Genomic DNA, 17,650 nt, shown 5'->3' on the forward strand with positions numbered 1-17,650 from the left:
TAAAGTATATGTGGAGTAAGCGGGTGGAGGTATTGATCAGTCTGACTGCTTGGGGAAAGTAACTGATTTTGAGTCTGGTGGTCCTGGCGTAGATGCTACGTAGCCTCCTCTCTAATGGGAGTGGGACAAACAGTCCATGAGCAGGGTGGGCAAGACCCTTTATGATGTTACTGGCCCTTTTCTGGCACCCTTCTGTGTGTCCTTGATGGTGGGTAGGCTGGTGCAATAATGCATTGGGCAGTTTTGATAACTCATTGTAGAGCCTTGCTGTCCACCACAGTGCAGTTTCTGTGCAGTGCAGTGATACAGCATGTTAAGACAAACAATGTATTTCACTGTATATTGAAATATACATGTGACAAATAAAGCCAATCTTCACTTTATTAGATTTGTACCCAGTCCAAACTGGACCTTAGAAACAAACACAGGTCATTAGAGCAGTGAGAATTTACACTGCCCGTAGCGTCACAATGCTGCCCTAATGCCAGATTAAGAGATGGTCATTGTGAAGATCTTTAGGAAGTAAGGCCACGGAGTGACCAAAAAGACCAATGTGTCCTACCTGTCCCAGTGTATCTCATGAATGTTTTCCATAGCCTTTCCCGTTTCATGATGTCTTTCCAATAGCTATTTGACCACAACTTCACTCAATACTCCAAGAGTGATCTCACCATTGACTTGTACAGTTCCACATTACATCTTTAGGAGCTGTTTGCCCTCTATCAAGATCCATACAAAAGGAAATGCTGAGACTTTATAAGACATCGATCAGAGTACATTTGGAGTATTGTGAGCCAATTTGGGCCCCATATCTAAGAAATAACGTGCTGGCATTTGAGATGGTCTAGGACCATTGGGCACAGCCTCAGAATTGAAAGAATGACCATTTATAAGTGTTGAGGAGGAATTTCTTTAGCCAGAGGGTGGTGAATCTGTGGAATTTATTGCCACAGACGGCTGTGTAGGCCAGGTCATTGGTTATATTTAAAGAGGAGGTTGATAGGTTCTTGATTAGTTAAGGTCAAAGGGTTTGGGGAGAAGGCAGGAGAATGGGGTTGAGAGGGATAATAAATCAGCCATGATGGAATAGCAGAACAAACTCGATGGGCAAAATGACCTAATTCTGCTCCTGTGTCTTAAGGTTTTGTATTTAACTGAGTACATCTTTTGCCACAGGTAGATGCAAAGATCTCATGATACATTATCAAAGAAAGCCAATGATATTCTCCTCAGTGTCTTGGGGCCAAAAGTTATCTCCTAATCAACATCACTAAAATAGATGGTCACATCGGCTGAATATTAAAGTAGATTCATCTGTATCTTGCTCCTTTTATTGCAAGGAATAACAGTTTATTCTGAATTCTGTTGTTGTTTTTAACTTGTATTCCCTCAATATTGCACTGAATTGCTCTATATAACAGTATGCAAATACCTCAGTACACATGACAATGATAAACCAAGTTAATAGTTTACCACATACAACAAATATTAGAATTAAATATATTAGAAAAAAGGCCCATCATTTTCAGACCTGCACGGTCTCCACCCAACTAACGGGAGTCATCTGCCACTCATTTCCAACTCATCACCTGCAGTCTGTTAAACCCAGCACTTATCCACAGTACTTGTTCACCCATCGAACCAGCCAGTTGCTCGTAGCCTTCAGTTATTTTGTCATGTTTAGTATCTCTTGTTTTGTGGCCCCTTGTGGTGTGTTATTTTGCAGTTTATCAGTATTGTTCACTGCTAAATTGTCTCCGCTGTTCTGCTTTTGGGTCAAGCCTCCTCTACATTTGCTGACAATTTTTGTTTCTTATGCTGTCCTTCATAGCTCTCTGGAGTAGAGAATTCCAAAGATTTAAACCATTCGAGTGAAGCAGTTTAGCAGTATGTGTCCTCCTACTCTGGTTTAAGCTCTTAATAATCCATCCCTTTCAGTATTAAACCTCTGCAAGATCTCTCAATCTGGTCATGTTCAGTGTGGCTCAGAATCCACAAACATGGTCAGTGACCAGGTGAATCTTGGAGCATCCATCTCAGCCCCAGTTCGGGATGGACTGTATGCCGGAGTGTGGGGGTGGGGGAGGAGTGGTGTTGATGGAACGGAGCCAGGTTCTTACCTTCCCCCTGAACAAGAGGGTCAGGGTTGCCCACTGTGACAACCAGCCTCTCTAACCCCTGCTCAGACACAACAAAACATCACAGATCCTTTGGTGTCCTGACCATTGACTTCAGAGGTGATACACACACAGTGGCCATTCAAGTACACCTGCTTGATGATGCAAATACCTAATCAGCCAATCACGTGCTAGTAACTCAATGCATAACAGCATGCAGACATGCTCAAGAGGTTCAGTTGTTGTTCTGACCGAACATCAGAATGGGGAAGCCTCCTCGAAATTCCCTGACAATCATAGCTGTTGGATTTTTGAGAGAGCGATCTGAAAGGGAAGTTTCTGGAAGAAAAATGTTAAAGGTACAGAACCTGTTTGGATTTGTTCCAGCAATCATGAGGATGATGACTTGAATCCAGAGCAGAAGGCTGAGCGAGAGAAGGACCGGAGGATGGCAAACAATGCCCGTGAGCGCCTCCGTGTACGGGACATCAACGAGGCGTTTAAGGAACTGGGTAGGATGTGTCAGCTTCACATGAAGAATGATAAACCACAGACAAAACTTCTGATCCTCCACCAGGCTGTCTCTGTCATTCTGGGACTGGAGCAACAAGTCAGAGGTTAGTTGGAGAAATATACAACCACAATAAACATACACATGGTCACTTGCGCAAAACATATAACATTGTACTCTGCTGTTGAGATTTGGTCCCACTGACTTCTGTGAGTATGCACTTTCGGTCACCACGCTCTCAATGCGTTGTAACACACAATGACTTAGGAAAGTAAGGATAAAATCTACAAATGAATTTTCACATAAATAAAGTGCATAAATGAAATATTAACAGATACAGAACAGGTTAACCGGTGACACTTTGAATGTGATGCAGCAGTGAGTTCAGAAGCCCAACGGCCTGAGGGAAGAACTTGTTTCCCATCCTGACTCTTCTTGTCTTTATGCATCGGAGTCTCCTACCTGAAGGTAGAAAGTCAAAGAGGATGCTGGATGGATGGGTGGGATCTTTGACAATACTAAGGGCCCTGAGTACTGATAAATGTCCCCAGTGGATGGTAGGGAGATTTCAGGCATTTTCACTGCCCTCAGTAGGTTCTTCCGGTCCAATGCTCAGCTGCTCCCATACCAAATGGAGATGCAGCTTGTCAGGATGCTCTCAATGGCGCTTCTGTAAAATTCAGTTAAGATGTGGGGGTGGGTGAAGGGCAGCCTCGCTTGCTTCAATCTCCTTAGGAAGTGCCTTCTTGTTCAGGGAGGTGATGTTGAGGGACATCAACAAGGATGTAAGAAATGAGTACAGGTGTGAATCATGATTGATCTTAAACACTTTCTCACCCGTTCCCCATATCCCTCCACTTACCCCGTGTCTATACCCTCAATCTCGACCTTGATTGAGTTCAGTAACTAAACATCCACAATGTTCAAAGTTCAAAATAAATTTATTATCAGGTACATATAGATGACCCTATACAACCCAGAGATCCGTTTTCATGAGGCCATTCACAGTAGATCCAAGAAATGCAATAGAGTCAATGAAGGACAACACCCAATAGGACAGACAAGCAACCAGTGTGCAAAAGACAACAAACTGCACAAACTGTGCAAATACAAAAGGGAAAAAAAAGAGCAATAAATATTGAGAACATGAGATTAAGGATCCTTCAAAGTAAATCCATTGGTTTTGGGAACAATTCATTGATGGGCTAGTGACGTTGAGTGAAATTGTCCACACAGGTTTAGAAGCCTGATGGTTGAGGGGTAATAACTGTTCCTGGGGCTCCTGTACCTTTTACACGATGGCAGCAGTGACAAGAGAGCAGGGTCTGAGTGGGGTGGGTCTTTGATGATGGAAGCTGCTTTCCTGTGACTGTGCTCCATGTAGATGTGCTCAACGGTGCATGGTCTCTACAGCAGAGAATTCCAAGGATTCACAAACACTTGAACATGACAGAACTGTACAGGCCTTTGGCCAATGACGTTGTACCAATCTTTTAATCTAATCTAAGATCAAACTATCCCTTCCCTCTCACATTAGCCCTCCACTTTTCTATCAACCATGTGCCTTTACCATCACCCCTGGCAGTGTGTTCCACACACCCACCACTTTCTTTGTAAAATACCTACTTATAACATGCACACTATACACTCAGTGGCTACTTTATTAGGTACACCTAATAGTTAATGCAAATATCTAATCAGCCAAGCATGTGGCAGCAACTCAATGTATAAAAGCTCAAGCAGTTCAGTTGTTCAGAACAAACCAGAATGGGGAGGATATGTGATCTAAGTAACTTTGACTGTGGAATGATTACTGGTGGCAGATCAGTGGTTTGAGTATCTCAGAAACTACTGGTCTTGTAGGGTTTTCACACACAACATTCCAGAATTTTTTAAAAAAACATCCAATGAGTAGCAGTTCTGTGGGTGAAAACGCCTTGTTAATGAAGGATGTCAGAGGAGAATGGACAGACTGGAAGATGACAGTAACTCAAATAACTAAACATTATAACAGGTGTGTGTAGAAGAGAACTTCTGAATGCACAACATGTCAAACCTTGAAGTAAATGGGCTGTAGCAGCAGAAGACCAATACATTAGCCACCGAGTGTAATTTCCTCCAATTACCTTCATAGTATGCCCCCTTCTATTAGTCATTACTGCTCTAGGAAAAAGTCTCTGGCTGTCCATTTGATCTCATCATTTTGTACACCTCTATCAAGTGTCCTCTCATCCTCCTTCACTCCAAGTAACCCTAGCTTGCTCAACCTTTCCTCATAAGGCATCCTGATAAACCCTTGAATAAATACAGGTAAATTTTGTTCTTATCTTGGTCCTACTCCTGGAAGTGTACAAAGTGGTTGTTTATCACAATACTGTAAGAACTTTGCCATGTATCGCCAGCGCCATATTGGCCCTCTGTGCCACAATGCCTGTGAGTTTATATGCGGCATCACCACAGTCAGTACATTTATAAAGTACTTCATTAACTATCATGTATTTGGAAATATCCTGAAAGCAACGTGATAGAAATAATACCGTAATATAGAAAGGATATTCTTGTTCTAATATATTTAAAATATATTCCTGAGACAGAAACCACGTCATTTGTTCCTACAGAACGGAATCTAAACCCCAAAGCTGCTTGCCTTAAGAGAAGAGAAGAGGAGAAGATTTCTAATGTTGAATCCACGTCTGCACATATGGTAGTTCATCAGGGGCTTGGTGACACTACCAACCCCATGGGTCATATGTGAAGCAGGTAGATACCAGTACCAGTCTTATTTGGAACTGTTTATATTTTATGAGGGGCAGGAGGGAAACTGGATGGTTTTTGAATTATGAACCTGGCCAAGATTCAAGATACGGGTTTATTTGTCGAATGTACATTGAAACATCCAGTGAAATGTGTCGCTTGCATCAATAACCAACAACGGGGGTAAGTGTTACCACACATTCCAGCGCCAACATAGCATGCCCACAATGGCCGGCAGAACACGGTAGCATAGTGGTTAGCGTGACACTATTACAACTCAGAGCGTTGGGAGTTCAATTCCAGCACAGTCTGTAAGGAGTCTCTTTACATCCTCCCTGTGGGTTTTCCATGGTTGCTCCGGTTTCCTCCTATGTGAACTATCAGTTAGTTTTCCAATTTACTTAATGAAATAACACCTCAGTCTCCTCTCATTCACCTCGTGATCTCAATGAGATGTTCTTGAATAATTAACACCTTTACTAATCAATCTCCACTTTAAATATACACAATGATATCCCTCCTTAGCAACCCGTGGCAATCAATTCCACAGATTCACCACCCTCTAGCTAAAAAAAATCCTTCTCATCTCTGTTCTAAAGGGATATCCCTATATTCTGAGGTTGTGCCCTATGGTTCTAGACTCTCACACTATTGGAAACATCCTCTTTACGTCCATTCTATCTAGTCATTTCAATAATTTAGGCCATGGCATACGGAAAACTGTCCTGCAACATCTCTGAAATGATGGCTATGAGATCCTTTATGCCCATTTCAAAGAGCAGACTTTAATATCTCATCTGGTAAGGCTCTGAGTGTGTCACTTCCATCTTCAAGGGGGGGTACTTCAACTAACAAATCCAACAATTCAGGGAAAATGCTCTCCCCTTGAGGCACAACATATGCTAGAAAATCTCCCTCTGCCAGCTTAAACTCCTTCCGTCTCCCACACCTTTTTATTTTGGGTTCTGCCCCCTTTCTTTCCAGCGCTGATGAAGGTTCATGGCCTGAAACGGGTTCTTTATTCCCTTCTGTAGATTCTGTCTGACCTGCTTAGTTCCTCCAGCATTTTATGTGTGTTGCTCTGTCATTAATATTCTGTTTCTTCACTTTTATTTTAGGGCGGCAATTACAAGTGGTCTTCATGAATTTAAAGGAGGAATTTGGGCCCCCTCCATTTTGACTGGATTTTGCATAAGATTCTGTTGCAACAAGACACCAATCTTCTGAGCAAGGAACATCCCAGATTCAGTTTTATGAATGCCAGAGAAATGCAAAGCAGAACTCTGGGGATACTGTTTCCATCTATCCCACAACTGCCCTTGTTACCTTTCCATTTAATGTGCCTGGAGTTGGATTCATCAACTGAAGAGTTGTTCTTTAAATTGTATCATCCTTTTCTTTGAGAAATATTTTCTTTCAAGGTCGTCTTAAATCAGGGGTTCAAAAAGATTTCTGTTGTTAGCACTTGATTAATATCCAGAGTTGGAGATGTAGATGGTGAGGGAAGAGGAAGAAGTACTTGATCTTAGTTCAAAGTAAGCCAAAAGGAGAAGAAGAATGTTCTTGGGGATGAATGGTGTTGTAAACTTCCAATGCGGTTCATAACTGTTGATATTGTATTCTCCTGACATCTGTTTGATGCCAATGAGGATGGAGAAAGTAATCATTTGCAACCTTAGTCTCAGTGGAGGGTCAAGCATGTCAGACATGATGAATTAAATCCCAGTTGATTCCAAGTCAATGGATGTCTTTTTTAAGAGGCTGTATTAATCATACACCCAATATAAACACCCAAGTAATCCTTTAACCTCCATACCTGTAATCCTAATCATGTCAGTGTGTCCTTTATTACAGGCCCTAGGTTACCTATCCAATTCTTCCTAAAAGTTGGCTAATTTGATCACTAACTTCGGGAATGCATTCCACAGCCTTTGTGCCTCTGTGTTCTATCCTTGCTTTTAACCTTAGGTTGTGCAGAGTTCCTGAGGGGTAAAGATATATTAGTATCTCTTTTTTTAAAACATGAGAAGGAAAATTGCATTTTCTAATCATGATACTTAGTACTTTTAGTAGTAGTGCTACTAAATGTAAGTAGTACTTTTCTAATAAGTACTACTTTCTTACTGCCCATTATGCCACTGGTGTTTAGGGCAGCAACGAAGGTCCTTTAAGGATTCTTCATTGCTGTTTCCATAACAATTTTTCTTTTGACCAGCCACGGTTGTTAGCCCTGAGCTGAATCCCCAAACTGGTGGACCACTCTTAGTCTGGCCTCTACCCTTTGACATATTTGGCATGGGTGACCCTATCAAGAGCCAAAGCACAGGGACCTGACTCCAGCCAGCAAAACTCTGCGGGTCATTGAGGCACGCAAGCCTCCAAAACCTGACATGGTTGTGGTCCTCTTGGAGGAGTGATAGGAGGTATTAAGAGGATAATTCTCTGGGTGGGAGGAAGTAACACGAATTCTGTATGGGATGAGTTTTAGATTTGCTTTTCAATGAGCCCAAGCTATAGAATTTCGTAACAAAAGATGACAGAGACCACTGAGACATCAAATGGCTTGCGTAATCCAGAATATTCTGTTTCCTTGTTCTCCAGTCTTCATCCAAGAGGAAATTGCAATGGGATGCAGTAAGAAGAATGGGTTATTCTGATAGTGGTGGGGAGGGGGAATCATGTTTCTTTTAAAATTCAGATTCTGAGTCTAACCTTTGAACCCTTAATGCTGAGCAATGATATTCTGACTGTTGTTTTGATGGATTTTATCATCAGCAAAGCTCAATTACTTGAACCCCTGTTTATACTTTGGATTTCAACTTCTTTAGCTCTGCATTATGGTGTCCCTCTTTTTGTTTTCTTTCTGGGAATGGAATTGGAATTTTAGAATTTTTTATGATCATGATTAATGTAACAACAATTGAAATAGTATGAAACTGTTTCAGAGAGGCTCCATTTCAGAAACCACTTGCAGAATTGAGTAGAGCCAGAATGAGACCATTCATCTTTTCATGCTTATTTAGTTTATTTGATAGAGCCATCTAACTATTTTTGCCCCCTACTCTTATGCCCATTCACATATCAGTCCAATTTTCCTTTGAAGGCCACAATTACATCTGCTTCTACCACCGTTTTAGTGAATGAATTCAAGCTCTGACAGATTCCTCTTTTGCCTCTTCTTCGTTTGCCGAAGACCTTAATCTTACAGATCCTCCTGCCAGTGGAAGCAAATATTTTTTAATATCTTGACTTGAATCTGTCCTGCCCTAAGGGGAGTTTCACCATATAAAGATTAGACTTCTAAAGATACTGACTCTTACTGAATTACACATCATCAGGTTTTTCCCTCCACTAATTGGTTTTCCTATTTAACTGATGAAATTGAATATCGAACTTCCCCTGTCCTGTCCCAGAACAGGCTCTTGGGCCTGCAATGTTGTGCCTTTCTTTTAACCTACTCCAAGATCAATCTAACCCTTCCCTCCCCCATAGCCCTCCTTTTTTTCTTCCATGTGCCTATCTAAGAGTCCCTTAAATGTCCCTAATGCCTCTACTACCACCCCTGGCAGCACATCCACTCGCCCATCACACTCCGTGTAAAACATATCTCTGACCTCCACCAATACTTTCCTCCAATCACCTTAAAATTATGTACCATGGTATTATCCATTTCCATCAGAAAAAAAAACTCTACTGCCAACTCAATCTATGCCTCTTATCACCTTGTACATCTCTATCAAGTCACCTCTCATCCTCCTTCACTCCAAAGAGAACAGCCCTAGCTCGCTCAGCTTATCCTCATAAGACGTGCTCTCTAATCCAGGAGCATCATGGTAAATCTCCTCTGGACCCTCTCTAAAGGTTCCACATCCAACTTGTAATGTGACAAGCAGAAATGAACACAATATGTCAAGTGCGGTCTAACCAGGGTTTTATATAGCTGTAACCTCGCAGCTCTTGAACTCAATCCCCTGACAAATGAAGGCCAACACACCATACTCTTTCTTAATCACCCTGTCAGCTTTACAGATAATGCAATTATTGAGTACATGTAAATCCGGCATTATTTCAGAATGAGGTGTCCTGGATGAGTTTTTCCTTTCCTGTTTCAACTGATACCCTCCCAAAAATGCCCTGTAGCCCTTCCTAGTTGAAATAATACTCAGGCATAATGTCCGGTAAAGGTAAAAAAAGAATGGGAACAGAGGCACTTCTGAGATTTCCCCTCTCACACACACTCCCAATTTGAGCAGGTCTCAGACATTCCATCAATTGCCCCCAGGTAAAAAAATCCTGGAGAGCAAATTGATTTATCCCCAAAATGGTAGTTTTTAAAAATTGCTTTTAATCTTCCGGCAGAAGCTCTGGATGCAATATAACAGTACGTTGTTCTCTGCCTCCTGTGTTTGTGAACTCAATGGTGAAACAATACATAATGTGCTGATATATATACAAAATGCTGGAGGAACTCAGCAGGTTAGGCAGCATATGTGGAAAGGAATAGAGTTGACGTTTCGGGCCAATATCCTTCACCTGTTGTTGCCTGACCTGCTGTGATCTTCCAGCATTTGTGTGTGTTACTCTGCATTTCCAGCATCTGCTGAATCTCCTGTTTACGATGTGCTGATGCTGCTACATAGCACATGTTGGTGAGAACTAGGAATAAATTTTGAGCCTGCTGTCCATATTTAGTTGACAAGTACAAAATTCTCTTACTCTAGCCCTACTTGATCAAGCATTCTCATGTGAAGTACTCCTGAGTCTTGGGATATCCCTTGCTGCTGGTTTTCATGCCCATCCATTCCTTTAACAGCCCCAGGGAATAGGGACATATCTTTATCTTAGTAAAGATGAAAAGCTAAGGAAAAAGACATTAATTTTTTAGTGACTGAGCTTGGAACTAAAATGACAAAGAGATTTCTGTAGATCTGAAGTCCAACAAAAACTGCTGGTAATGCACAGCAGAGTGTTTGAAAAGGCAGGCTAAATCGTTGGGCAAAGATCCTTTGTTCCAGTTACAGAAGAACATCTTAATGGAATAAGAGAGGGTGGTTTTGCTCTGTCCTGTCAGGAGTGGTTTGCTGTTACTGCTTCACTATAAAATATGGTCTGTACATCTTCAACTTTTTATTTTTGGAATATGAAAAGAAGAGGCCGTACAAGTGGCCATAACATCTCAGGAAACGTCTTAGGGTACAAGGCAAGGACCATGATAATTCCCTGAAGATGCGAGTCGTAAAGAACAGGTACATGTGTAACTTACAAAGAAAACCAAAATCCAACCTATTTTTCACTATTCCTAAGGTTTTATACAATAATAATCTTTCATACAAAAAAGTTTGAAACTACAAAATATTACTCTTCATAGGTATTCAATATTTACAAAGAAAATCAAAAACAAAAGTTTGGAGCAAAAAAGTTTCTAAGTTTATTTTACTATATTATGTAGAAGGATTGTAGTTTTTTTTTAGTGAAGCTGTTTATTGATGCTGTATAAAGTGACATGGTCATTTTAACAAAATTTTAGGACTTTGCTGCAGTCCAGCCTGTGTGTGTGGTCACTCATGAGAAAAGAAATTTCTGTTAAATTTTACCAGGCCTATTTCAATGTACCAGGGATGTGCATGCTGCTGTTGAGTGAATGATTGATGTACATAAAAGTGTGGGCACCAATATTTGGAAAAATGGTTGTTAACATTAACATCTTGAGAGTTGTAGAGTATATTTGGTTGTTTTAATAAGCTGCACCCCCACTTGTTGTTTTGGGAGGTTGGGGCAAGGTGGTAAAGGGATACTTTCCTTGTTACCATAGAGTCATAGTTACGACAGCACAGAAGCAGGCCCTTTGGCCTATCTAGTCCATGCTGAGCTGTTATTCTGCCTAGTTCCATCAACCTACACCTGGATCATAGCTCTCCATTCCCTTCCCATGCATGTATTTATCCAAAACCTCTCTTAATTGCTGCATATGAACCCACATCCACCACTTCAGGTGGCAGTTTGTTCCATACTCAAATCAAATCAAATTTCAATTATCATGATCCTCTCCCTTCTCCAGCTCTGAATCCCTTTTGCCAATCACCTTTCCAGTTCTTAGCTTCAGCTCTTAGAAGACCCCCTCCGGTCTTCTCCTATCATTTCACATTTCCCCTTCCCCCTCCTACTTTCAAATCTCTTACTATCTTTCCTTTCAGTTAGTCCTGACGAAGGGTCTCGGCCCGAAACGTCGACAGTGCTTCTCCCTATAGATGCTGCCTGGCCTGCTGCATTCCACCAGCATTTTGTGCGTGTTGCTTGAATTTCCAGCATCTGCAGATTTCCTCGTGTTTTCAATTATCATTCAACCAGATATGGATACAGCCAAATGAAACAGCATTCCTCTGGGGCCAAGGTGTAAAACATATACAGCACATTCAAAATAGCCACACAAAAAAAAACTTTGCATGCAAAAAAAAACCACATAGTTAGCCCAAGACCCAGAGTTACATGTCCCGCAAATTGATGGTACAGTTCCAGGCAGTATGCATCAAAAATACGCACATGCAATCCAGCACGTCATTCCACCGAATGGACATTGGAGGACAGCTGCCAACCGAACAAGGACGCCACGCTACACAACCTCCAGCGTCTCCTCGCCTGGAATGCAGCAGTGGGCAGGCTTGCCATACTCGCACCATACTCTGAGTGAAGAAGTTCCCTTTCAGGTTCCTCTTAAACATTTCACCTTTCACCCTTAACCTATTGCCTCTAGTTCTATTCTCACCAAACTCAGTAGAAAAAGCCGATTTACCCTCTCTATATCCCCACCCCATTCTCCTGTGCTTCAATATGAAATAGGGTGGGTGTAAGTCAAGTGGAATTTTTTTTGCTTGGGCGGAAGCTATTTGTAACTGTAAGTCTTAACTATTATGATCTGGGCTTATAATAAGGGGAAAGTGGGTGTTATAAGCTGAGATTCGTAAAAGGGTGACCACACAACATAGGCTTCACTGTATATCCAAAGTAGTGCACGGTCTGATAATTGGAGAGGTCTAGTAAAGTTTGTCCACCTCTCCACTGTGGGTTAGTACAGGCAAAATGTGATAGCACTGTGATCACATCTCAACACTGCCCGTCTGTAGTTTGGGATTAACCTGTTTACCACAGAAATTTTACTCAGTGATCATGAATGTTCACTCAAGAAGGGAAATGACTTTGAAATATTAGAATCTGTTTCTTACAGTTTTAAGGAAAATTTTGTATTCTTTCAATGGCAATAAAAGAGATTTTATAAAACTAACCAGTTCTGAGTATTTTTTGGAACAATTTGTTCAACAAGTGACTAATTATCTTCGGTAATCAGAGCTAAATAAGAAATCTCTTTACTACTAAGGGAATGCTGTTTCTCAGATTCGTCATTATACCGTGGGACCATCTTCTCTTAGGGGTGGGTGTAAAATAGCACACGGTTCTGTGGATGTACCTTGCGGAGCATTCTAACTGGCTGTATCGCCATCTGGTATGGAGTGGGGGGCAACGCACAGGATCGAAATAAGCTACAAAGAATTGTAAACTCAGCTCCATCATGGGCACTAGCCTCCAGAGTATCCAGAACACCTTCAAGGAGCAATGTGTCAAAAATGTGGGGTCCATCATTAAGGACACCCGTCACCCAGGTCATGTCTTGTTCTCATTGCTACCATCAGGAATGAGGTACAGCAGTCTGAAGGCACACCCTCAACAATTCAGGAACAGCCTTTTCCTCTCTGCTATTAGGTTTCTGAATGGACAATGAACCCATGAACACTACCTCACTACTTATTTCTATTTTGCACTATTTATTTAATTTATCTATATATATACATACATATATACACACTCTAATTCATGTTTTTTCTTTATTATTATGCATTGCAATGTACTGGTGCCACAAAGTCAACAAATTTCACGACATATGCCATTGATACTAAATCTGATTTTTTTTTAACATTTTCAGAATAATTTTTTATTATTAACATAGTACATTGGAGTCGCCATTGTAAAACAGGAATTGTTTAACCAGGGAACTAGGAAAAAATACCACTATAGAGCTACCAGTAAAGATGTCCACCAAAATGCAACACCAGGTGTTTTTGCAGATGCATAATCTTTCAGAGCAAAACGAGTTTTGGGCAAATACTGAAAACACTGCCACTGTACTATTTACAGATAAAACGGTGGTTTACCAGCCATTCGTTTAGGTTTGAACAGTTTCAGGAATTGGTCAAGTCATTGCTAGACAACTAATCTAGGTTGAAAATATGCTGAACAATTATCCCTTCATTTACGAGGCAGCAGTTTCAGCATTTATATATCCAAAGCTTCCTACATCCAGACTATATTTGTGAATTCCATTCTACTGGAGACACAAATATCAGCATATAATTTAGTGAATCAAATTGAAATTTTTTAAAAATCCATTCATAAAACATTTTATTCCACTTACATCAACTTTACACATTTTCTTGATAACAGTTATGCTTGTGTTCTTAAGAAAAGTCCAGAAGACATGAATGCAGCTAGCCATACAGCAATATATCTCATTACTTCCCTGTTAACTATTTCACAGCCACATGGGTGTTAGGCAATCAAAACCACAAAGCAAAAACTAAAAAAAAGAAGTTACCAGATAAACACATGGGAAGGTCTTTACCTCTTAAAACATACATTATCAAAGGTAAGCGTTCATTTTTACTGCATGATTGCTTGTACATTTGTTCTTACGTTGACAATAATTTCTTTTAAATACAAATAAAATGTTCAGATGTCATGTGTAGCAAAATGAAGACATGAGCAATGATGAATATTGCAACTCATGGAATGTTAATCCTCCTCTGCCCTATCCAAAAAATCCTGAGACACATAATAGATGGTGCAGGTTTTGATCTACATATTAGCAACTCTCTAGAAATTGCACGACTCGTACTGAATCTGCCATTTCCCCAATACAGATACTAAGTTATGGGCATCCTTCTTTGCTAGTACAGGAAACAATTGACATTAGCTTTGTGGAAACCACAGCTACAAAGAGTACTAACCAAGCAGTTAAAACTTGTATAAAAATTCCACACCATGAATTTACATTGGCCATCTGAAACATACAGTACAAGAGTCCCCAATATGAATTGGCTCTTCTCCCCTATCAAAAACAAACCACATGGGAAACACAGAGACCCAACAAAAGTGACAGAAGCTCTCCAAAGACCTAAAATAGAAACTAGTGGGGCAGCAAAGATTACAAATAGTCTTGATGGTGAAGATTCAGGAACGGTGCAGACAGAACAAGAAGGCGGAAGTTTAATTCTCTCCTCCCTCGCCAGCATCAGCTTCTTCCCCCTGGTTGTCTGAAGTCCACAATGTCAAGTAATCTTGCAATAACTGCATTATTATTGTGCTGCCTTTGTAGGAATCTTCATTCAGTGTATCAAGCTCTGCAATTGCTTCATCAAATGCAGCCTTTGCAAGAGCGCAAGCTTGTTCTGGAGAGTTGAGAATTTCATAGTAAAACACTGAAAAATTAAGGGCCAGTCCTAGGCGAATAGGGTGTGTCGGCTGCATCTCTTTTTTACTGATGTCAAACACTTCTTGGTAAGCTTCTTGTGAATGATTGACTGTGGCTTTCTTGTCATCACCAGAAGCCACTTCAGCTAAGTAACGATAGTAATCTCCTTCATTTTCAAATAGCAAACTCTGCTCTCTGGAGAACTTGCACTGGCAATCAAGTATTTATCAAGAAGACCCAACACATCGTTGCAGATGTCCCGTAGCTCGGCCTCGATCTTCTCCCGGTACTCCCAGGCCATCTGCTGCTTCTTCTCGTTGCTCTTGGTCTTCTGCTCGATGCTGGAGATGACCCTCCAGGAGGAGCGGTGGGCCCCCACCACGTTCTTGTAGGCGACCGAGAGCAAGTTGTGCTCCTCGTTGGAGAGCTCCAGGCCCTGCTCGGTCACGGCTTCCATCGAGGTCACCATGTCATCGTAGCGCTCGGCCTGCTCGGCCTTCTGCATCAGCTCGTTCTTGTCCATGGCAGATGGGAAGGGGGGGAGGGAAGCCGATTGCTCTCGCACTCTACTGTCCGAGTTTAGCCCTGACAGTGACTCTGGCGCTCAGCGAGTGAGGAGGAACTGCCGCGATTCGCCTCACTTGAGGCTCGTTCGCCTCCCTAACTAAATCTGATTTTGATTCTGATGTTAAGTCTCCCAAATCCTGAATTAATATTTCTCTCTCTATCATTACCACTAAAATGATTGTTTCTCAGCACATTGCTGTTTGTGAAGGGTAATTGTATGTAAACTATAGTTATTCCATTATGATGTTCAGTATGCTTTTTAAAAGTACTTTATTGGATTGAGAAGGAGGACATGAGAACTGACGTGAGTGTGTAAAAGTATTAGTATTGGTAATTTCAGTTAAGATGGCAGCAGGCACAGAAGCAGCGGCATCTATGGGGTCAACCAAAGGTGTTATTGTCCCATCAGCACATTATCATGGAATAAAATAAAATTTAAGATTAACAATATTTTTAATGGAAATGATCACAGGATTATTGCTTTAAATATATATAGTACAGTTCCTTACAAATATAGGTCTTCTTATAGAATTTGATACAAATACAAACATAGGATTTAGATATCCTGACCCATACTCCAGTTCAGAAGGTGGCGGTAATGCGCCTTCAAGCTGTTTTCAGTCGCCATAAAACTTCAGAAGAGGAGGAGGATCAGTTTTTGTTCAGACCAAACTTTAAAACCAACCAATTACTCTCTTGATTATATCTTGGGACACCTCACCAGTACATGCTCAACGGTTTCTTGTTGATTATCATATTCACAAACCCCATTATTGTGTTTCTTCAACGAAAACAATGAACTATTTAACCCTGTATGTCCAAATCTCAATCTCAGTATTATTACCTCCTCCTTCCTGCTCTTTCCTGCATTCCTCAACCATCCCACTTCTTTATGGATTTTATAATGATGTCTTGCTCTTCAACCCATTGTTTTCTGTACATTTTACAATTTCACTTTTAATGTTTTTCATTTCTCCTTTACTGTAATTTATTTGAATGCCCACTTCTGCTTGCTTAGTTGTCTCCTTTGCTGAGTTATCCACTTGCTCATTTCTTCTAATACCAACATGTCCTGGAATCCACATTAAACAAATACACAGAGTCCCATTATTTCAAGTCTAAATAAGGTTTGCATCATCTCACACATAATGTCTGGTCTTTGCCTCTTAACGTAAACCTTTTAGACTCCCGATTGTTGAGCTTGAAACAGCCAATATTACAACTGTCATTGGTTTCACTTCATCCACCTACTGCAAAGCTAATCGTACAGCTGTCATTTCACCTGTATACGCTGAGAAATCATCATCAGAATCAGTCTTAATATCACCAGCATATGTCGTGAAATTTGTTAACTTTGCATCAGCAATACAATGCAATAGATAATAATACAGAAAAACCAGATTACAGTATGAATATATTAAATAGTTAAATTAAATAAAATAGTACAAAAAATGGAAATAAAAAAAGTAGTGAGGCAGAGTACATAGGTTCAGTATCCATTCAGAAATTGGATACAGAGGGGAAGAAGCTGTTCCTGAATCATTGACTGTGTGCTTTCAGGCTTCCGTACCTCCTCCTGATGGTAGCAATGAGAAGAGGGCATGTCCTGGGTGATGGGGATCCTTAATAATCACAAAGTACACTGCAGATGCTGTTATCCCTACATCTCCTCTCTTACCACCATTCAGGGCCCCAAACAGTCCTTCCAGGTGAGGCAACACTTCACTTGTGAGTCTGTTGGGGTAATCTATTGCATCCGGTGCTCCCGGTGCGGCCTCCTCTATACCGGCGCAGATTGGGGGACCGCTTCGTCAAGCACCTCCGCTCCGTCCGCCACAACAGACAGGAACTCCCAGTGGACACCCACTTCAACTCTGCTCCACATTCCCATTCGGATATGTCCATACATGGCCTCCTCTACTGCCATGATGAGGCCAAACTCAGGTTGGAGGAGCAACACCTCATATACCGTCTGGGTAGTCTCCAGCCCCTTGGTATGAACATCGAATTCTCCAACTTCCGGTAATTCCCTCCCTCTCCCTTCCCCCATCCCACTTTCACTCTGCCTCCTCTTCCAGCTGCTTATCACCTCTCTCATGATTCTGCCTTCTTCTACTACCCATAGTGCTTTCCCCTTTCATTCCTTCTTCACCTCTCCTGCCTATCCCCTCCCTGCTTCCC

At 41.2% G+C, this 17,650-nt stretch overlaps 1 protein-coding gene and 1 pseudogene across 1 annotated transcript in view; one reads left to right on the plus strand and one right to left on the minus strand.

Annotated features, from left to right (window-relative positions):
- The window catches only part of LOC140736345 (transcription factor 12-like), a 62,048-nt gene extending 49,387 nt beyond the window's left edge, over positions 1 to 12,661 (plus strand). Inside the window, exons 8-10 of the mRNA XM_073062339.1 lie at positions 2,505 to 2,734; positions 5,247 to 5,388; positions 6,501 to 12,661. Of these exons, the coding sequence (XP_072918440.1) occupies positions 2,505 to 2,734; positions 5,247 to 5,383 (367 nt within the window). The 3' untranslated portion in view covers positions 5,384 to 5,388; positions 6,501 to 12,661. The remainder of the gene's footprint in view (positions 1 to 2,504; positions 2,735 to 5,246; positions 5,389 to 6,500) is intronic.
- Positions 12,662 to 13,816: 1,155 nt separating this feature from the next.
- LOC140735701 (14-3-3 protein beta/alpha-1-like) lies at positions 13,817 to 15,425 on the minus strand (annotated as a pseudogene).
- Between the last annotated feature and the right edge of the window lie 2,225 nt (positions 15,426 to 17,650).

This window comes from Hemitrygon akajei, chromosome 11 (genome assembly GCF_048418815.1).
Source record: "Hemitrygon akajei chromosome 11, sHemAka1.3, whole genome shotgun sequence".
NCBI classification, from domain to species: domain Eukaryota; kingdom Metazoa; phylum Chordata; class Chondrichthyes; order Myliobatiformes; family Dasyatidae; genus Hemitrygon; species Hemitrygon akajei.